A 22,570-nucleotide genomic window follows, 5' to 3' on the forward strand; every position below is an offset into this window, starting at 1 on the left:
TGCAGCTGGGAGCTGGGAGCCCTGCCAGTGGCCGTGACCCAGGTCTGCGGCGTCAGGGCCTCCTCCCCAGCTAACGAAGATGCCACTGCTCTTAATCCTGGCTGGTGCTCCCTGCTGCCCACCCTCCCCACCCCCTCAGTGCTCCCCACCCCTGCTGCTCCCTGTGTCTGCCTCCCGGTGTTTCTATGGAACAGTGTCAGTGAATACCAGCCTCTTAAGATCGAAACTGGGATCTAAACTGGGAACTGGAGCCCAGACAGAGTCAGCCCCCCTGAGGGCCAATAAAAACCTTCCAGCCATCCCCTGCCCCCGCCTGCCCCTGCCCACTTCCCCCACACGGGGGGCTGCGGCCCTGTGTGGGCTGGGTTCACGTGGCCTGCCAGCTGCACAGGCTGGATTCCGTCACCGGGCTGGCTGGCTGCGGAGGGGACCTGGCCTGGGAGCAGCCGGGAGGCAGGATCCGCTCTTCGGTCCTCAGAGGGCCTCCCCCAGCCCCTCACCCCACCCCGCAGCGAGGCAGCCAGAACCACCTGGTACAGGGCCTGGCAGGACTTGCCGGGAGCTGGCAAAGCCACGGCACCGGTCTTCACCCCAGCTCTGGCCTTGGCGCCCGAGCCAGCTGAGGTTGGAAAAGCAGAGCCATTCAGAGGTGGAGAGGCCCCTGGAGGCTTGCTGGGTGCCTGGGCGTCAGAGGGCCCTGGAGCAGTGCTGGCTGAGCTCCTGCCCACGCTGGAGCTCATGTCTCATTCATGAAATGGAGAGTTGCACTTGACAGTTCCGAAGGGCCCCTGTCGCTTCGCTACCCCTCTCCTCCTGCCTCCTCGGCCTGCTTCCTTGGGCTCACCCTCTGCCCGGTTCTCCAGCTCTCTCCTTACACTTACTTCCGCAGCTTCCACTCTTGTTCCCTGCACGGATGTGTCCACCGTCCCCATCTCCAACCTCGACTCAGGAAAAGCATGAGAAGTCTCATCTCATCTTGACAAGGTGACCCTGCTCTGAGCAGCCCCCAGGTCCAGCAGGGCCCCCTCACTCTCTCCCGTGCCACTGTCTTCATCAGGTGCCCACCCCTCTCTTGCCCACCGGGTGCAGCAGCTGACTGCGAGGACTGCTAAGGGCCTCTATGCCGGTAGCAAGGGAGAGAAGGCAGGGGGTAAAGGCCCTCTCTTCTGTGCCCCCCTCCAGTCCTTGCAGGTGCCTCTTCCTGGGGAAGCTCTTGGCGGCTTCCCTGGATGGGTAAGGCTGGGCGCCCACATGCCCGGGGAAAGGTGCATACAGAAGCCTGGGTCACACTGCCCACCTCATTGCCCCAGGAGGCAGCAGCCTCCAGCATGAGTGGAAGGAGGACTTCAGAGGAAAAGAGAGACCTCCCTCTCCGTACCCCCAGTTCTGGCTGCCACCACCCACCACATCTCTGAGAACACAGAGGGAGGTCCTAGACAGTCACCTTGAGGACACTGGGGGCGGGGTGTGGCCTCCTCTGGGGCTACTAACAAGGCCTCCCTCACAGCCCACATCAGGGGCCGGTGGTTGGAGCCTGCCCCGTGGTGGCATACCTGTGCCATCCAGCCCCGGGCTCCCTCTCTGACTGCTCTGTGACCTGCCTCCTCTTGGAGAAGGATAGGGCAATGAAAGCAGGGAACAGGTGTCTACTGAGTCTCTCCCATGTCAACGCCACACACGGAGATTGTTGGCCCATTCTACAGAGGAGGAACGGTGGTGCAGAGGGTGGCAGCTTGCCCAAGATCATCAACTAACTGTAAGGGGGAGAGACCAGATTCAAAGCCAGGCCTGAAGCTCAGAAACCCAGGCTCCTTCCCCTTACCCTGCTTCTTCTGGTCCTCATCACACTGTGGCCAGGGCTCTGGGCTCCTTTCCCCCCACCTCCAGCCCCTCTTGGCCTCTGACGGCCAGGGCCTCCTGCCTAGTGCTGCCCAGAGGAGAGGGAGGGTCCACACGGAGTGGGGAAGGGGAACCCGAAGGTGAGCTGAGCCTCTGCAGGTCCCTCCTGGGCTGGCCATGAATCATGCTGTCGGAGGGGAGGGCCGGCGGGACCTGGGTCTAGCCTGGGAGGAAGTAAACAACCGTAGTTTAGTGGTTAGCTTTGGAGCCAGGAATGTGGACAGAGGCTGACCCAGGCACTCTGCGGGACAGGGTGCCCCTGACACAGCCCATAATCAGATCTTGGTATCGGTAGGGCTAAGGACGAAGGAGGGGAGGGCTGAATCGTGCTCTGGGCTGTGGGGGGACACTGAGCAGCGATGGCTGAGTTGGGGGAGAGGCACGGAGTACCCTGCAGTTCTGGGGAGGCCCATAATTACTCAGGAAGCCAGAGACTATAATTAGGCCATCCTGGCCCATTAGGGTAGAGCCACAACTGACTGCATGTCTGGGACAAGTAGGTGGTCTCCCCCTGGTGTGCACAGGGAATGGGAGGAGGTAGTGGAGGGGTGTATGTGAGCAGAAGCACCAAGTCTGTCAGCACCCAACACTGCCCACCCAGGGGTGGGGTGGTGCGTGGGCAGGAGGGGCCCATGGTCTGCTCACGAACCAAAGCAGCAGGCCAGCTGGCAAGGATGGAAAGAAATAGAAACAGAAGGGGCGCCTCTCAGAAGCGGTGCCATGGAAGGTACGCTAGCCTGGCCAAAGGGGTGGGGGGACCCGGGTTTGGGTCTCAGCTCTGGTATTCACAAACCGGATGGCTGGGGAAGTCTTTGTCCTTCCTGGCACCTCAGGGTTACTCTATTCAGTGAATATGTTGGCCTGGGTCAGGGACTGTCGATACCGATACCGGCTGTTGTTGCCTGAGGAACCTGGGGAAAAATGACAATGGACTTCTACTTCCGTGACGTGCTAGACCCCAGCGACCAAACTTCCCACTGAGAACAATCGGAATCATCAGATAAAGTGGCAAGACATCCTTCTGATGGCTTTGAAGAGAGATCAAAGGCCGGAATCAACCAAAATCACAGGGAGAAGGGAGACTCCTTAAAGCCTGGCATTCTTTGCCACTTTTCTTCTCAAGGGATCTGTCGATTAGTGATTAGTTTGGGCAGAGAAGCTGGGAAGCCAGAGAGAAGGCTGCAGCTGTCAGGCTGGGAAGTGGGGCAGGCTTTCGGCAGCTTCGCTGGGGCTGGAGTGCAGGGCTGCCAAGATTCAGGAGGAAGGAGACTGTGCGTGTGTTTGCTGTAAGGACACAGGGCAGAGAAGTCGAACAGAGCACTCAGCTTCATTCAGCGGTGCTGGAGAGACAAGAATTGGAGTTCAAGAATGACAAGGTGGCAGCGCCCTAGTAAACAGTCCTCCAGGACCATGTACTGTAAGTACAAGGGCGTCAAAAATAGGCCAAGTGTCAGGGCACCCGGGTGGCTCAGTTGGTTAGGCATCCAGCTCATGATCTTAGAGTGGTGAGATCGAGCCCCACGTGGGGCTCTGTACTGGGCTTGGAGCCTGCTTAAGATTCTCTCTCTCCCTCTGCCCTTCCCTCCTCAAGCACGTGGCCTGTCTCTTTCAAAAAGAAAAAAGAAATAGGGCAAGTGTCACCTTTCTTGCCCACCCTCAGTCTCTAGCTTTGTTTATGCTTTCATTATGCATTCACTGAGCAAATGTTTCCTGAGTGCCTTCCAAGGGCAGGCACTCTGCTGGGTACTTGGTGAGTGAGACAAGGAGCCCATCATCAAGCAAATTAGATTTGGAATCACCCCTGAAATTAGGACACCCTTTTACATTTTGCAAAAACTTCTCTCTGGCTTCTCAGCTTCTTTGTCCATTGTTCATACCCATTATTGACAATGATATGGGATACAAGCAAGGTAGGTATTAATATTCCTATTTGTGGATGAGGAAAATGAATTGAAAGTAGCCAAGAGCCTTGTCCAAGGTCACGTGGCTAATAAGCAATGATGGTTTCCTGTCTCCAATTCTCAAGTAACATTCTTAGCATAGACACTGTCTATCATACACACAGAAATCATCCTACAGAGTAGGAAGAGAACTATCCTATGAGAGGCACAAACACTATGGAAGTATCCCAGGCTTTCTGTTGAGCAAATGGAGCTGAAGGAGTTCTCAAAGAACAGCTGGTCTTATCCTTCCACTTTCAGATAAAGAACAAAAATAAAAAATGGAGGCTTAAGAAGATTAAAAGATTCTGCCTAAAGAATCAGAGCAAATTAGAAGTCAGACTTCTTTCCCATGTAGTTTAAGAGTCCAGCCCTCAGTCAGCATCTTCCACACTGACAAATATAAATTCCCATGACTCCTGTAGGCTTTTAGAATGAGGTTCCCCTCCAAGACTTTGAATATCATGTCTCCCTTTTCCATTCTGCCCCATACCCTACACCTAGGCAGGACCTGAGTGGAAGTCCTTTTTGGTATCTGCAAACTCATGCTCTGGATGTGTGCATCTTAGAGGCACAACAAGGGGTCAGAATTTAAAATCATAGTGTGACCTTGAGTTCATGGCTTAACCTTCCCCAGTCTCAGGTCACCCTTCTGTAAAATAAAGACACCAACTGCCTTGTCTACTATGCTAAGGTAGTTGTGCAGCTGAAATGAAATAAAGTGCATGAATGGGCTTTGTCATTGGGGAAGCTTTATATTTCATTTGTTCTTAGGCTCAATGCCACAAAAATACAAAATTACCAGAGAATGAACCATGAGAACTACCTAGTAATGTCTTTGCTGGAAAAATGCATCCTAGAGCATGTATCCTAGAGATACATATTTTAGGTGAAATACTGTGGGGAAGCTTCAGTTACCCAAGAAACACTTGGTACCTGGGTTTGTTGCAAAAATAGGACAACAGGTAAACAAGACCTACCCCCACCCAACACCATCAATTTAGATTAAGTAAAAAAAAAATTAACCCTAGTGGCAGTAGAAATGCTCAATGATATAAAATAAAGGCAATATAGGTTTGAGATTAAATGGTTAAAGCAAAATAGAGAATCAGAGAGGTTGGTTCCAAGTCTGTGTTCTGCAGAGAGAACAGAGCTGTCTGGGGTTGTGGGGTCCTCCTTCCTTCCACCTTAGAGCTCCCTAGGTTAGTAGGCCCAGATGTTTGGCCCCTCAAATGTGAAGCATAAATTCTGGAACTGCCAGATCTCGGTGGCTAACTAATTATATTATCTAGAGCCAAGACTGGTTATATTTTCAGGTTGAATATTCTTCCCACAAAGACCTACGTTTCCTTGGGAAGGGCCCAGGGAGCCTGAGTGTAGCCGTCCAGATTCCTAGTATAAAGGAATCCTGATTAGGAGTCTTTTGGACTATTTTCCAAGAGAAAAACTGTTGGGAATACTGCTGTGAAGGAGTAGGATGAAAAAGTAATAGTATTTGTTAGGGATTGAATTGTGTCCCCTCAAAATTCATATTCTGAAGTCCTAACCCCTAATACCTTGGAATATGACCTTCCTTGGGGACAGGATCTTCATAGAATCAATTTCAAATGTGGCCACTAGGTAACCCCGAATCCGATATGACTGGTGTCCTTATGAAAAGGGGAAACTAGATACAGAGACAGACACGCACAAAGAGGAGATGAAGAGACAAGGAGAAGCCAGAGCCATCTATAAACCAAGGCTTGGAACAGAGCCTCAGAGCCCTCAGAAGGAATCAACCCTGCTGACACTTCAATCTCAGACTTCTGGCCTCCAGAGCTGTGAGACAGTACATTTCTGTTCTTTAAGCCTCCTGGTCTTTGGTACTTTGTAACAGCAACCTGAACAGCTAATATAGGGCTTATTTTGTAATGAAGTTCTCATAAGCAGAAGCCATAGAGCATTTCAAGTAAATTGAAGGAGTGGGCAAGGGAACCCACCTTTGATATGGAATCTAGGGGTAAGCTGGGGATGGAGGTACCCCAAAGGGAAGAGGAGGCCAGCCTCTTGCTGGGGAAATTGATGGCTAGTAGACAGGACTAGACCACAGCAACTACACCGAGCAGCCTGCACTGTCACCAAGGAGCACGTTGCATTTGCTCAGATGCTTTTAGAGGGACAGGGTTTTATGTCCTTGGAGAAGGCCATTCAAGGCAGCTTGCAACTTTGGATCTGAACTTCCTCGAATCTGAATCCTGTGTCCATTCTTGATACCTGTGTGAGCTTGGCTAGACCTCCATGTAATATCCAGTACTTCAACTGTAGGCTTTTTGGGTTCACAATTTCAGGGCTCCTGGGAATGAAAGGAGATAATGTGTATGCCATATGCTTTCCCCAGGATCTTGGTATGTATTGCTCCCTCCACCTAGAACTCTTCTGCTCATCCCTGCTGACCCTGCTATGTCTGACTTATTCCTCTTTCTTTCTCAAGTCTGATGATTAATTTCATGTGTCAACTTGACTGGGCCATGGGATGCCCAGATATTTGGTCAAACATTATTCAGGGTATGCCTATGAGGGTTTTTTGGATGAACTTAATATTTGAATCAGTAGACTGAATAAATCCCCAATGCGGTTGGGCCTCATTCGATCGAAGGCCTTAATAGAATAAAAAGGCTAAAAGGGAAGTCCTCCTGCCTGACTGCTTCAAACTGGTACGTCAGCTCTTACCTACCTTTGGGTTTGAACTGAAATATTGGTTCTTCCTGGATCTTGAGCCTGCCAGCCTTCAGACTGCAACTACAGCATCAGCTTCCTCAGGTCTCAGACTTTTGGACTCAGACGAAATAAACATTGGCTCTCCTGCTTGCTGACTCACCCTGCAGATCTTGGGCTTTACTGGCTTCTATAATGTTTGAGCCAACTCCTTCAATTTGTTATAGTAAATCAATCAATCTCTCTTTTCAGAGATCCTAATGGACACAAGATATATATACTGTTTGTTGGTTCTGTTCTCTGGAGAACCCTGAATTAATATAAATTTTGGTACCAAGAATGATTCTAAAGGAACAGAATTTTAAAGATGAATTTTCTAAGTTGATCTAGGGTTTCTGCAGTTGACTCTCTGATCTAAGATTTAAAGATGCTAATGACTTTATTTCTAGTAGTAAAAAGAGCCTAAGAGTCCAAGGCATGATCTGACTGACAATAGAGATATGGAACGTACTGGGGACTTCTCATCAACCACTCATGAGAGGCAAGGATCTGGGTGACCATGTGTATGATACTTTCGAACATTTTTTTTTGTCAGAATAACAAGTATAATGAGATTGGTTGCTCCTAATGTTACTGGACAAAGTGGGGAAAGAAAAAGTTGAGCTTGGTGATTCAAATTCCCAGCTCAAGTGTCACATAAATGAACTGCAAGCTTCTAATTTTGCTCATATCTCCTGCAGCCATAGGGATAAGACTGCTGAATATCTAACTTACAACCTCAACCTGTGACTGGCTGAATTGCAATGCAGACTGAATTTCCAGCTTTCCAGGGTATCTACTATTAAAGTAAAGGTGTTGACTGGGAAGGAATGGGATCCTGTAAGTTGGAATGGGGATATGCGGGAAGATCTTGATGGACCCCTAAATTCTGATGAGTTATCTTTGACAGTGGAAGCTGTTTCTCCACCCCCAGCAGAATTGCCTCCTTGGGGCACCTGGGTGGCTCAGTCAGTTAGGCATCTGACTCTTGATTTCAGCTCAAGTCTTGATCTCAGGGTGGTGAGATCAAGCTCTGTATCAGGCTCCACATTCAGGGAGGAGTCTGAGATTCTCTCTCTCCTCTCCCTCTGCCCCTCCCTACCCCACACTTGCTCTCTCACTCTCTCTCTAAAACAATAAATAAATAAATCTTATAAAAAGGGGGCCTCTCAACTCCTGTCTGAAGCTTGCATTGCCTGAGAAGAGGGCAGTGGCCTCCTCTAAGGCACTGCCAAGCAAGACAATGCTGATTCCCCTGAGGATCCAGCCCCACCACTCCTCTTTGCTTCTAGACATATAACTAGACTCAGTTCTCAGCAGGACCCTAAAGGTGAGGTACAAAGTATGACCTATGAGGAGGTGCCCTATACTCCAAAAGAACCACCTGAGTTTTTTCTAATTCATACAGATAGCAATCTGGGAAGTATTTGTGATAATGGATACAAAAGATGTGGGATAATGGTGGAAGAAACATTAAAATTGCATTAGACAGAATTTATTTCTATGGGCTAACTAAGCAGATCTTTCTATTTAATGTTACATCTTGGGGAGTTAGAAAGGGTCTAACAGTTTGTTAGTAGTTTGTTTGGTGGGTTGGCTAAAACATAGGCCCAAGTTTGACCTACAGTGAATGAGTATGAAATTCTGGCTGTCCTTGATTTCATGTAAGAAAGGGATTCAAAAACAAGGAAGGTGGGATGTTGGAGTGTGTTTGTCATCTGAGACCCACTCACCCACCTTGGGAAGGTCCAGAAGACATGCCTCTTACCATGACTGTGAGAAATAAATCTGTGAACAGAGTCTTTGAATCCTTGAAGAGTTCTGTGATCATTCTTTGTAGGCCAGACCTTACAGGGGGAACCACAGTCACTGAACTGGGAAACCCAACCACAGTGAGAGTAATTGGATCCTGGGGTGGTGGATACCCAAAGGTGGCATTCAACTGCCTAAGGCAAGGACAGCATGGATACCATAATGGACAGCAGGGTCAATGCAGTGATCGGAATAGGCTGACATGCACAGACCTGTGGTGTTAGCTATGTGGTCATGATGTGCCTGGAAGTGAAATAGGTAGGAAGCCTAACAAATTCTTACTTGCTCTGTATAAGCAGAGAAGTTCTAGGTCAAGTGAACAAAAGTCTAGAATTATAAAAGCAGTCATGGCTCCTCAATCATTTCTCAGACTTGAGCCAATTTACAAACCCAGACTCCCTTAAATGAAGGGGAAGCTGGGTACCCATGAGGAAGGACCCCAGGATACTACCAAATATTTATACTGCTAATTTCTCCAGCCTTCCCTAAAGGGACCTATGGGGAAAAAGGAAATAATCAGCCCTTTGAGGGACTACTAGACACTGGCTCTGAATGGGCACTGATTCTGGAGACCCAAACAACACTGTGGTTCTCTAATCAGAGTAGGGCCTTATGGAGGTCAGGTGATCAATAGGGTTTTAACTCAGGTCCATCTCACAGGAGGCCCAGTGGATCCCTGAATCCACCCTGGGTTGTTTCCCCAGTTCTGGAATGTGTAATTGGAATAGACATACTGAAAATCTGGAGGAATCTCATGTGGGTTCCCTGATCTATGTATGGAGTAAGGGAAATTATGGTGGAGAAGGCCCAGAAGCACTGCTTCTACCTATGAAAATAGTAAACCAAAAGCAATCTCGCATTCCTGGAGGGACTGAAGAGATTAGTGCCCCATTAAGAACTTGAAATTGCCTATCTGGCCTGTGCAGAGGACAGGTGGACCTTGGAGAATGACAATGGATTTCTGTAAGATTAACCAGGTTGTGACTCCAACAGTGGCTGCTCTATCAGATACACTTTCATTGCTTGGGAAAATTAACACATCCCCAGGTATGCAGCTATTGATTTGGCAAATGCTTTTTGTCCCCACCTGTTCATAAGGCCTACCAGGAGGTTGTTTCAATCTGGCAAGACCAGCAATACACCTTCACTGCCCTGCCTCAGGGCATCTCAATGCTCCAGCTCTATATCATACGTCAGTTCACAGAGAACTTGATCTCCTTTCTCTCCCACCAGATATCACTCTGGCCCACACATTGATGGTATTATATGGATTGAATTTAGTGAGGAGGTAAGTAGCAGCTCTCTATTTGTAGACATTTATGTGTCGGCGGTGTCGGGGGTGATAAATATGACAAATATTCAAGGCCCTTCTACCTCAATGAAATTTCTAGTAGTCCAGTGATGTGGGCATGTTAAGATACCCGTTCTAAGGTGAAGAATAAGCTGTTTTATTTGGCCCCTACAATTAAAAAAGAGGCACACTTTGTGGGCCTCTTTGGATTTTGGAGACAACATATATATATTCCTCACTTGGCTGTGTTACTCTGACCCATTTACTGAGTGACCTGCAAAGTTGCTGGGTTTGAGTGCCCAGAACAAGAAAAGCCTCTTCAACAGATCCAGGCTGCTGTGTAAGTGGCTTTGCCACTTGGGCCATATGATCTAGCAGATCCAATGATGCTTAAAATGGCAATGGCAGATAGGGATGCTGTTTGGGAACTTTGGCAGGCCCCTATAAGCTAACTGCACGATAGACCCTTGGGATTTTGAAGCAAAGCCAGGCCATCCTGTGTTTAACTACTCTCCTCTTGAGAAACAGCTCTTGGATTTTTATAGGGCTTACGTAAAGACTAGATGCTAGCCATTGGCCACCAAATTACCATGGGACCTGAGCTGCCCATCTTAAACTGGGTACTTTCTGACCCACCAACCTCTAAAGCTGGGCACACAGAGTCACATTCCATCCTCAAATGGAAGTGGTATATGTAATCAGGCCTGAGCTGGCCCTGAAGGCATAAGTAAGTTATAGGATAAAGTGGCCCAAATACCCATGGTCCTCACTCCTACTATACTACCTTCTCTCTCCCAGCCTGCACCTATTATGGGGAGTTCCGACCTGCTGACAGAAGAAGAGAAGATTCTGGCCTAGGATATGCAAGAATCACTTTGAAAGTGGACAGCTGCAACATCAGTCTCTCTTCAGGACAACCCTGAAGGACAGAGGTGACTCACAATCTTCCCAGTGGGCAGAACTTCCAGCAGTGTACCTGGCTGTTGTGCTTGCTTGGAAGAAGAATGGTCACACATGTGATTATAACTTGATTCATGGAGTCTGGCCAATGGTTTGGCTAGATAGTCAGGGACTCATAAGAAACACAATTGGAAAACTGGTTACAAGAAAATTTGGGGAAGAGGTGTGTGAATAGTCCTCTCTGAAGAGGCAAAAAAATTTGAAGATATTTGTGTCTTATGAATGTTCTCCAAAGGGGGAGCTGAGCAGAGGAGGATTCTAATAGTCAAGTGGATAGCATGACCTATTCTGTAGGATACCAGTCAGTCTTCTTCTCCAGCCACCCCTGTCATCGCCCAATGGGCTCATGAACAAAGTGGCCATACTGGCAGAGATGGAATTTGTGCATGGGGTCAGCAACATGGACTTCCAGTCTCCAAGGCCAAAGCTATGGCTACTGCCCAGTGCCTAATCTTCCAACAACAGAGACCACCAGCAAATCCCCAATATGGTACCATTCCACAGGGTCATAAGCCAGCTACCTCGTAGCAGGTTAATTAACTGGACCATTTCTGTTATGGAAGGAGCAGTGTTTTGTTCTTGCTGGAATAGAAACTTACTCTGGATACACATTTGCCCGCCTTGCAAGAAATGCTTGAGCCAGAAAATACCATGGAGAATGCATTATCCATCATCATGGTATTCCATGGTTTTCCAACATAGCATTGCTCATGATCAAGGAGATCACTTCACAGCAAACGAAGTGCAACAATGGGCCCATGATCACGGAATTCACTGGTGTTATCATGGTCCCCCCCATCTTGAAACAGCTTGCTTTACAGAGGTTGAAATGGCCTTTTGAAAACTCAGTTCCAGTGCTAGCTAGGTGGCAATATCTTGCATGGTTGTATGTGGCCTGAATCAGTGTCCAGTGTGTATAGTGCTGTTCGGCTGATAGCCAGGATTCACTGGTCCTGGGATCAAGGGTTGGAGATGGGAAAGACATCAGCCACTATCACCCCTAGCGGCCCGCTAGCAAAATGTTTGCTCCTTATTCCCACAACCTTATGCTATGCTGGCTTAGAGATCTTAGCTCCAAAGGAAGGAATGTTTCTGCCAGGGGATACAACAATGACTCCATTGAACTGCAAATTAAGACCGCTGCCTGGTCACTTTGGGCTTCTCATGCCTCTGAATTAATAGGCAAAGAAGTTATTGTGCTGATTGAGGTGACTGATCCTGACTACCAAGAAGAAACACTACTCTACAATAGAGGTTAGGGAGAGCATGTCTGAAATTCAGAAGATCCTACAGGGTGTCTCTCGGTGCTACCATGCCCTGAAATAAATTCAGTGGAAAACTACAACATCCCAATCCAATGTAGGAAGGACTAGTAATGGCCCTCCAGGAATGAAGGTTTGGATCACCCTACTAGGTAAAGAATAACTAACAACTAGCTAAGTTGCTTGCCAAGGGCAAAGAAAATGCAGATGGGCAGTGGAAGAAGGTAGTTATACATACCAGCTATGACCATGTGACCCATTACATTACAAAAATAAGGACTGTACTTGTCAAGAGTATTTCCTCCTTGATGTGTTATAAATATATAAATATATATACAGTAAATATCTTCACTTTCTTCCCTCTCTTACCCTCTTATCATGTAACAAAACATAAAATATATTGACTTCATATCACAGTGTTTTAATATTGTTAACTTTATATCATAGTATTTAAATTATGAGATATTAAAGGGAAGAGTAAATAGCTCTCAAGGACTTTACCTTCTCTTCTGGGGAAGGGGTTAGTGTGGCTTTGGTTGTACACAGGATACTCGCATCATGAGCATTAGGGAGAATTGTAGCCTTGTTATGATCTTCATTTGGGAATTAAATAGGAGTTAAAGAGATGTGTATGGATGCCCAGTTGACTTATGATGGTTAATTTTATGTGTCAACTTGACTGGACCACAGAATGGCCAGACATTTGGCCAAACATTATTCTGGATGTGTCTGTAGGGGCGTTTATAGATGGAATTAACATTTAACTTGGTACTGAGTAAAGCACATTGCTCTTCCCAGTGTGGTGGGCCTCATCTGATCAGTGAAGACCACAATAGAATAAAAGGCTGACCCTCCCCTATGTAAGAGAGAATTCTCCTGCCTGGTCACTTTCGAACTGACCCATCATCTCTTACTGTTCTACAGTAGCTTCTGGTCTTCCAACTCAAACTAGAACATCAGCTGAGCAGATTATGGACTTGCCAGCCTCCATAATTACATGAGCCAATTTTTAAAATAATTTCTCTCTCTCTTATTGGTTCTGTTTTTCTGGTGAACCCTATCTAAGGCAGGGGTGAGGTGAGAGGAGAAGAGAGCCTCAGAGTGATGGGCATCTGAGGGGCAGATGGCTGAGTGCACCAGTGATGGAGTGGGAAGAGAGAAAATGAGATAAAAGAGTTTCCAAGACGAGGTCTCCCTATTTCTCTGTGTGGACCCAATCACACAAATTGACATATGAAAATCCAGATTTGCATGGCAGGCAAAGTTAGGAGCCATAGCATCTTTACAAAAGAGGTCTATAAGTACAGTAGTTCTCCCTTATTCCTGGTGGATACGTTCTAAGACCCCCATATATAGCCTGTTTTTTCCTATAGATACTTCCCTGTGATAAAGTTTATTTATAAATTAGGCATTATATGAATGTTGTCTCTCTCTCTCTAAATATCTATCACACTGCATCTGCCCTTCTTGTGATGACATGAGGTGATAAAATGCCTAAGAGGTGAGATGAAGTGAGGTGAAGGACAAAGGCGTTGTGACATACGTTAGGCTACCATTGACCTTCTGACTATACTTCACTAGGAGAAAATTGAAACCACAGATAAAGGGGGCGGGCTACTGTGTTTTTTAAAGCTTCCAGTTGCCTTAGGCATTTGCGACAGGATTGTATGAGCCTACCAGGACTTTTGCCTGAAACCAGGTATTTCTGTGTCGGGCAAGATCACCACGGTCCTCTGGGAGCTCTGTAGCAGGTGTGGCCGAGGTCTGGCCCTTACCTCTAAGGATGGTGACGTTGCGAAGGATTTCTCCATGCTGTGTGTCCACAGCCTTCATCTCCTCCACGATCATGGAGAGGTTGCGGACGTTGAAGTCCAGCCGTGCACTGAGCAGACTGAAGCGCTCCCGGAGCAGGTCCGTGGTGCCCAGCATGAGGGAGACGGACTTGTTCAGGTAGTAGAGCTCCTCGGCGTGTGTGTGGAAGCCTAGCGTGCAAGAGAGCCTCACATCATCCAGGTACTTGAGCATGCTGTGCACATGGTTGTCGGTGGCATTGATGTTGGTGAAGATGGTGCCGATCTCGATCTCATGTGAAGCCATGCGTCCTTCTAGCGTCTCGAACCTCTCCACCGTGCGGTTCTGGGCATAGCGAGTGTGGTACTGCAGATCGTGCATATTCTCCTCGTGGTCATCCAGGAAGGACGAGATGTTATCCAGCTGCAGCTGCAGGCCCATGACCTGCAGCACCAGGTCATGCATGCTCTCGGCATTCTGACTGATGCGTTGCGAGGAGACCCCCAGGATGGCCTGGATGTTCTTGACGGCTTCTCCAGTCTTGGCTGAGGTGGTGCGCAGGTTGCTGAAGAGCCGGGTGTAGTTTTGCCAGTCGGTGACAATCTTCTGGAGGGTCAGGGTCTCCTCATCAGTCTTTCGCCGGATCCCATGGATCCACTCTGAAGTCTGCCCCACAGTGAAGTTGATCTGGTGGACTGTAGCCTTGACATCATAGCAGTCCTGGGTGAGGTCCTTCAGAGAGAGGTCCAGGCCAGCTGTGGTGGCCTGCCAGCCTCTCACCTGGGCGAGAAACAGCCCCAGGGACTGGTTGACCTGGTGGATGGAGAAGGAACAATTGCCCATCTCCTGGGAGATTTGACTGCTGGTGGTGGAGAGCAGCTCATGGGTCTGAGAGGTCTGGTCCAGCTGGACCTCCTGGGCCAGAAGCATCTTCTGAATTCCCTCCAGCTCTTCCTGCAGTTTTCTGATCTCCTTCTCCAGCTGCCCAGCCTCATGGCAGAAAGAACAGTTGTTTGGGGCTTTCAGATCTTCAGGAGAAAGGGACAACAGTTTGAGTTGCTGAAGGCTCATGGGACAAAAGTTGCTTCTTTACATATTTCAGAACATAATGAATTGTCAAGTGGCTTCCCAATCCCTCTTCCTATCCTAAGTCTGCTAGGAAATCCTTTTTGGAAAAGCCTTAACATCTCTCTGAAATATTATTTTTTACCAAATATCTTTACTATGACCCGAAATGTAAAATTTGGGATATTTTTTCCATCTTGCCACCAAATTCTCGAGAATATATCTTCATAACTCTTTGAAGGTGCCAAGGACCACCCATTTACACTTTATCTTAAGATTTCTCCAATTATCTTTATATTTGTTATCAATACACTTATGGGGAAAAGATAGTGTGGGGATTATTTCCCCCTGTGACAGATGAGAAATAAGGCACAAAGAAGAGGCTTGCCAAATATCACTCAGATAGTATTTTCCCTTTCCATTAGGCCAGACAACCTCTACCCCTTCTATTATCGCATCTTCTGTCTCAGTCTCAGAAAGAGAAGGTCCCTGGTGAAAGCAGGAGATAGAGAGCATTAGGAGTTGTGTACACTTTAAGGCAATAGTGAGGAAAGGGTAAACTCGTCAAGAGGCTTTGGAAGATCTTAAAAATAATTTCTAGGGTGGCTCAGCGGTTTAGCGCCTGCCTTTGGCCCAGGGCATGATCCTGGAGTCCTGGGATCGAGTCCCTCGTGGGGCTCCCTGCATGGAGCCTGCTTCTCCCTCTCCTGTGTCTCTGCCTCTCTCTCTTTCTCCCTCTCTCTCTCTCTGTGTCTCTCATGAATAAATAAATAAAATCTTTAAAAAAAAATAACTTCTGGGTGGCTAAGTCAATTAAGCATCTGACTCCTGATTTTGGCTCAGGTTATGATCTCAGGGTGCTGGGATAGAGGACAGAGTGCCACGTTGGATCCCTGCTCAGCAGGGAGTCTGCTTGTCTCCCTCTGTCTCTCTGCCCCTCCCCTGCTTGCCCTTGTGCTCTTTTTCACTCTCAGATAAATAGATATTTAAAAAATAATAATCATCTCAGATACATGAGAATGACTGAGAAATGGACTGTCTTTGGGTTCCTCCTCTACCTGTAGGCTCAGGCTAGATCTGTACCACACACAGAACCCCTGGCCCCAGTGTTGGGTGAATCCCAGGGCAGCAGCCCCCTTTGGGTGGACAGGAATGCAGGGAGCCATACATAGCTGTCCTTCCCTTGTGCCTAGAAGGTTGGTTGCCTTACTCCAGGGCACCATAGCCCAGGGGAGAACACTCACCCATCCCTCATTAATACGGTCTTCTATCACAGTCATGAGCACATCTGGACACTGAACACTTACCCAGTCCTTGGAGATTTTCCTGCATAGACATAAGCTTCTTGTCATAAATGGCCTGGGCCAAGGAGATGTCTTCTGAGAGAGAGTCCACTTTCCTGAAAACTATATGGAAATATAGATGAGGAACTGGGGCAGGGCCTTAGCTCAGAGAAACAGCAGTTGTTTGTTGAGAAGGTAATTTTATCAGCCTCCCTGCAAACAAAACCATTAATCCTTCCATGGGCCTTTTCAGTGGTGGTAAAGGAAGGTGCTTCTTATGGCCAGAGTTTGTCATATATCCCTTAAAAATCTGTATCTATACCTCTTTAAATATCTCCCTTAAGTGTTTATATGTATGTATGCATATGCTTGTGTGTATGTATATATATATGTACTTAGAGTTTATGGTATTTATTATTCCATTTGAGCCTCCTTCAAATTAAAATTCCTTATATAGATAGAGGAACAGGGGTGTAGAGAGACTGAATGACTTTGATTCCTACTCTAAGGCTTTATAAAATCTATCTCCAAGCCAATAGGCTCATTCATATAATTCACCCTGTTCATTTCCTCACTGTGCATTTCATGATCTGCAATTATGTGTTAATGTCTGTTTACTCTTTTCCTTACTTTTTAGATCTTATTTTTTCACATCTTTTCAAAATTGTGTCTCATGATGTATACTAGAAAGAGTATACATGTGTAATTTATAAACAGATACATATATTTTGCAGGTGTGAGATTATCATTTTTTCTTTCCCAATATTTAAGTATAAAAATTTTCAGAGTAATCAAAGGACTTGTACAGTGAATATCCTACCTGTACAGTAAGTACTCGTGTATCTACTACTTAAATTCTATAATTAACACTTTATGATATTTACTTTATTATACTTCGGTTTATTTTTACTTTTTAGCCATTCATCAACCCATCTAGTTTTCTGATGCATTTTAAATCAAATTTTTCACTGATGGGGTGCACAGTCAAAAAAAAAGTTAATAGATTACTGCTCTAGACCAAGGGTCAGCAAATCAGGATCTGCATGTTTAATCTAAACCAATGTCACTTTGTTGCAACAAAGCCATCTCCATTCATTTATGTCTCTGGCTGCTTTTGCTCTATAATGGCAGAGTGATTTTGACAAAGACCATGTGTGGCCCATAAATCCTAAAATATTTACTACCTAGCCCTTTACAGAAAGTTTACCAAACCTTGCTCTAGATGATAAGCTCCATAAAGACAAAGCCCAAGTTTTATTAGGCAGTATATGCCCAGTACAGTTCTTGGCTTACAGGATGGAATGCAACAGATACTCAATTAAACAAGTCCCTATGAGGAAGATTGATTTTGCTCAATACTCCTGACTTTATCCATGGTCCTGACCATAACACCATGACTAGGACTTTCCACATATATACTTACAAATCTCTAGTCATTCATTTGATGAATATTATTGAGCACCTACCAACCAGGCCGGATTGGTGCCAGCTCTGCTCTAGGGACTTGGGATAGCCAGGCTAGAGGCAAAAGCAAAAAGGAAACCTAAACTTCCCCCTAGATTCCCCGAATTTACTCCTCACCCCCAATTATTATGATCTTCTGTTCATTGTCTCAGGATCTTAGGGCAAATCATTTCACCTTCCCAGATATGGAGAATGAGGCCTGCCTCCCATTTTGGGGCTTGTTGAGATGATTCATGGATATCATGTACACAACAGTGCCCGGCACCTGGTGAGCACCTGGTAACTCTCCATGCCCTCTGAAGCGGATCAGTGCCTCTGTTCCTCGCTGGGCTCAAGTGTTCCTCTCTGGAGCTTTATTAATAGTCCTGCAGGTGCTGCAAGCGGAAGCCCTATGAGGCCTGATCCAGAACCTCTGGAAGTTCTCTGACGTCCAGTTTGCTACCTCAGAATTATGGACAGCCACTGTCCTTCCTTGCTTGGATTTTGGCCGCTTTCTGAGAAGCCAAGCCCCATGAAGTGATGATTTAGTGGAGAGGTGGGGCTGAACAGGGTGAGTGGCTTTGAAAGTTCTTGAAATCAATGGTCCTCAAATCTGGCTGCACCCTGGAATCACCGAGGAGTTTCTCTAGATTAGTAAGGCTGGGTCCTACCCAGAGATTATTATTTCATTCATCTGGAGCCACGAGCTCTGGCACTGTCATTTATTTTATTTTATTTTTTAAGATTTTATTTATTTATTCATTCATGAGACACACACACACACACACGAGAGGCAGAGACACAGGCAGAGAGAGAAGCAGGCTCCATGCAGGGAGTCCGACATGGGACTCGATCCCAAGACTCCAGGATCACTCCCTGGGCCAAAGGCAGGCACTCAACTGCTGAGCCACCCAGGCGTCCCTGGCACTGTCATTTAAAAGCTCTCTGAGGGATTCCAACGTGCAGACAAAATCAAGAACCGCTCCCTCTGATGGTGAAATGTAAGGGACTCATCTTGGGGTTCCTATCACCCGGCACAAAATAGGTACTTGGCTTGTGTTGGATTAAGTAGCACCTTCAGGACTCCTGGAACATGACTGGAGTGTCTATTCAAGTCATTAGCATGCTGGCCTCTTGCCCTCAAGCCAAGAAGGCCAGTTGCTGAATATCTCCAGCCAGGCCTAGGACCGGGTGTCTCCTTTCAGGGAGGTGCTCATCATCAGGGTTATACAAGTACAGAGTGGCACCTAGACTGAGGCTTACCTCCCCCCGCCTTCCTCACTTGTCTCACCAAGTCCCGGCCTTGTCCCTGGCATCTAGTCCATTGGAACAAATAAACCTACTGGCCTCCTTTAGTAAAGACATCTGGATTTTTAAAATCTGAAGCCGAGTGGAAGGGGACTCCAGCCAGAAGGCATCAAATTTGTTTCCCTCTGTTTACCATCATCTATTAGCATCCAGAAGGCAGAGGCTGCCCAAACCTGACTACATGCCATCATCTGGCTTGGCTACCATAGTCATACAACTGTGGTGTGTGTGAGAGCCACCACACTCCAGGTCCCTGGGCTGCTTTAACAAGCAAGGACCAAGTGAGACTCAGGAATCTGCATTTTAGCAAATACTGGGGATGATCTTGAAGCAGGCAGGCATCCAACCTCATTTGCAAAACACTCACAAAGACCATAGAAGGGGCTTAGAAATTGCCCCATCCAGTGATCTCAGCCGTGGATATACATTATCTGGGGTGTGGCTCAGGCATCCGTATTTTTTTAAATCTCCCAGATGATCCTAACACGTTGCCGAAACTGGGAACCACTGAGCTGGTCCTGTCCTCTCATTTTACCAGCAAGAAAACAGAGCTCCAGAGAGGGGAAGTGCCTTGCTCAAAGTCACACAGCTACTTACTGGCCGGAAATCAGAGGCCAGTCTTGGAAGTCTGAAACAAGTATGAAGATTCCCTCACCAGGAAGATGCTGGACTATCCAGATGCTGCTGGGAGCCTGCACTCACCCAGAGAGGCTAGCACAGCCACGGCCACCAGGAGCAGGGCCAGGAAGAGGTAAAGAATCCGCACCGATGTGTGCAAAGACAGGTTCTTCTGACAGCGGCTGCAGCGGGGCCCTGGCCGGCCTGTTGGGAGACAAAGGAGACCGCTGGCTGAGGCTGCAGGTGAAGGGTCAGTTCCATATCCCTGCTCTGAACTGTCTCATCACATATCAAACCAGCCTCAGAAAGGGAGCTGTTCTCCCATCCACATGTCTACCATCTCACTGTTTTCTCTAGGTCCTCAAGTTTTTAACAATAGAAGAGAGCAGAGTCGGGGTCTTCAAAGAACACCTCCATCACTGCCATCATTCTCTCTTAGCCCAACATCAATCAGCCGGTGGTGTAGGGAAACACCTCTTCCTGATACACTGGCCTTAAGATGGTCCATGATATGGGGCAGCCAGCCTTGTTTCACCACTGGGTGACCAACTTGTTTCAGTTGGCCTAGGACTTTCTAGGCTGTAGTACTGAGTCTCCCATCGTGGGAATGTTGCAACATGGTACAAGCCAGTCACACACCCTGGGAAACCCCTCAGTCCCTAAACTTCTCAGGTGACAAGCAATTCTCCTGGAAATGGAACAAAAGGTTCCAGCCCACCAGTTGGGTCCCTGGTATGGAAGAAGAAGGGAGCCTGGTATTCCTGGCTCCTCTTGCAAGTGACCAATGTCCAGTGGCAAAGCAATGATGTTGCCACTTGTGAAATTTCTAAGGCAGATTTGACTTCAGCTGCACATTATGAGTACTAGGAATGTTTAAAAATCCTTATGCCCCTTTCACACTCCGGATCAAAAGGAATCAGAATTTCTGAGGGCTGTTTACAGGCTTCCTGGGGGATTACAATACATAGCACAGGTTGAGAACAGCTGTGCTAATTGAAACCCACCAAGAAGTCTTTCTCTAAGTAACAGTTCAGGTGGCATTGGTTTCTGAGATTATCCAAGTGCCAAGGGGGGCCCGGTAGGCCAAGTGGATGAGCCACTTGGGTGGCATGGGATACGGTGAAGGGGACAGTTCCGGGTCAGTTAGAGGACAAGCCCTGGGGGAGATGGCAGTGGTCCCTGACAGGTTTCAAGAGGAACCCTGGTGACAGATGTCAGTCGTGTCAAACCTTGACATCATCCATACTGCATAACCCAGGCCCATGCAACTCTTGCCTTTTCACCCTCCAGGAAGCAGTGGGGAAAAGGACAGCCAGGATTTTGTAGCCATGTAGGGAGGTAAGTCACCAGCGTGGGAATAGGGGCAAGGAGATCAGAAGGCAGACCACAGAGCCCTTACCCTCTTGTGTGCATGGGAAGGTCGGCATGTCCTCGTCGTCACCAGCCAGATCCTCTTCTGTAACACACAACGCATCTCCGTCGCCAGTGGCTGACCTCACTGTGACGGAGCCAGTGCTGTCAGACCCGGGGTTGGAACCTGGAGCCACACCCACCCCTCTCCAGCTGCCACAATCCCCACACCCCATGCTCACCCCCACCCTTGACTCCAAGTCAGGTCATTCAAGCTCCAGATGACCTGATAGTAAACAGAGGAAAAGGGAAAGAAGTTAAGAATCAAGTGACTGAGGAACCGTGATGTCCCAACACCTCTAGGTAAGGAGATTTTATGATCTCCCACAAGCTGGTAAAGATAGGCCAGCTCAGCTGTCTATTCTCTCTATACCTTGCTCCAACCCTTGGGGTGAAATAAGAAGGAATAAGAGCTGGTTGTTTGATCCAGCTCAGCATCCTTCCATGCCCTGGCACATGATAACACAAGCAGAATTCCTTTCTTCCAGGCCAAGGGTAAACCTGCAAGACTCTGCATTCAGCCTAGCCGGGGGGCCACAGACAGGAGGAAGTGGGAGTGAAGAGGATACGAGACAGTCACAGACCTCTGCCTCAAACACTGTGTCATTCAGGACCTGCCAGGGCATGGAAGGGACCATAGGAGGAGCAGTTCTCATATGGGAAGGCTAATCTGGTACATGTTCCCTGGGATCGTGTGTTCCCCAAATAAGACCTAGGTGATGGATTCCCTCATTCAGAAGATAACAAGACCTGGTCCTTGGTAAATGATGAGGAGAAAGATGCCCAAAATAGGCAGAGTGAACCAAATTTCCCAAGTGGGTATTTAAGAACTGACCTAACCAGTACTTTTGTCCTGGGGAGTGGGTGTGGGTGGAGGGATGTGCAAGCTGATCATGACAACCAAATTCCTGGGAGATATCTGTAGAGGGGATTTTTTTTACAACCAGCCTCAGGGCACCTGGATGGCTCAGTCAGTTAGGCATCTGCCTTCAGCTCAGGTCATGATCTCAAATCCCACATTGGGCTCCCTGCTCAGCTTCTCCCTCCCCATCTCCCTCTACTTCTTGTACTCTCTGCTTGTACTCTCTCTCAAATAAATAAGTAAATAAATAAATAAAATCTTTTTTTTAATAAATAAATAAAATCTTTAAACAAAAAAACCTATGCCTCAAAATCCAGAGGCGATAAAAGAAAAAAACTGATACATTTGACTACATGACAATAAAATGAAAATGATTTTGCATGATCAAAAAAAAATTAATGACAAGTTGGAAGAAAATATTCACAGTATATATTACAGATAAAGAGCTAATACACCAAGTTTATAAAGAACTTCAAAAAATTCAGGAAATGAGGGATCCCTGGGTGGCCCAGCGGTTTGGTGCCTGCCTTTGGCCCAGGGCACGATCCTGGAGACCCGGGATCGAATCCCACGTCGGGCTCCCGGTGCATGGAGCCTGCTTCTCCCTCTGCCTGTGTCTCTGCCTCTCTTTCTCTCTCTCTCTCTCTGTGACTATCATAAATAAAAAAATTAAAAAAAATTCAGGAAATGGAATAAATTAATCAGTCACAGGATACAAAATCAATGCATAGAAATCTACTGCATTTATTTTTCATGTAGGCTCCATACCCAGTGTTGAGCCCAATGCAGGGCTTGAACTCACAACCCTGAGATTGAGACCTGAGTTGAGATCAAGAGTCAGATGCTTAACCAAATGAGGCACCCAAGTGCCCCTGTTGCATTTCTATACACTA

The 22,570-nt window shown here is 47.2% G+C and overlaps 1 protein-coding gene and 1 long non-coding RNA gene across 5 annotated transcripts in view; one reads left to right on the top strand and one right to left on the bottom strand.

Annotated features, from left to right (window-relative positions):
* Positions 1-22,570, bottom strand: part of SCARA3 (scavenger receptor class A member 3) — a 75,676-nt gene that overhangs the window by 30,590 nt on the left and 22,516 nt on the right. For 3 of the 4 annotated variants that reach the window (XR_003142448.3, XR_003142447.3, XM_025463013.3), the window contains exons 2-5: positions 20,805-20,903; positions 19,490-19,609; positions 16,061-16,159; positions 13,673-14,716 (exon numbers count right to left, since the gene is read on the bottom strand). Coding sequence is in view for 2 of the 4 variants with exons in the window: in XM_025463013.3 (XP_025318798.1) it covers positions 13,673-14,716; positions 16,061-16,159; positions 19,490-19,609; positions 20,805-20,903 (1,362 nt within the window). In the remaining 2 variants the exon portion in view is untranslated. Of the gene's footprint in view, positions 1-13,672; positions 14,717-16,060; positions 16,160-19,489; positions 19,610-20,804; positions 20,904-20,997; positions 21,042-22,570 lie in introns of all 4 variants that reach the window. The other variant, XM_049101068.1, reaches the window with a different exon arrangement.
* Positions 756-12,311, top strand: LOC112669694 (uncharacterized). The gene is made up of 2 exons (XR_003142449.3): positions 756-3,316; positions 10,474-12,311. It is a non-coding gene; the product is annotated as an uncharacterized LOC112669694 (long non-coding RNA).

Source organism: Canis lupus, chromosome 25, assembly GCF_003254725.2.
Source record: "Canis lupus dingo isolate Sandy chromosome 25, ASM325472v2, whole genome shotgun sequence".
NCBI lineage: Eukaryota > Metazoa > Chordata > Mammalia > Carnivora > Canidae > Canis > Canis lupus.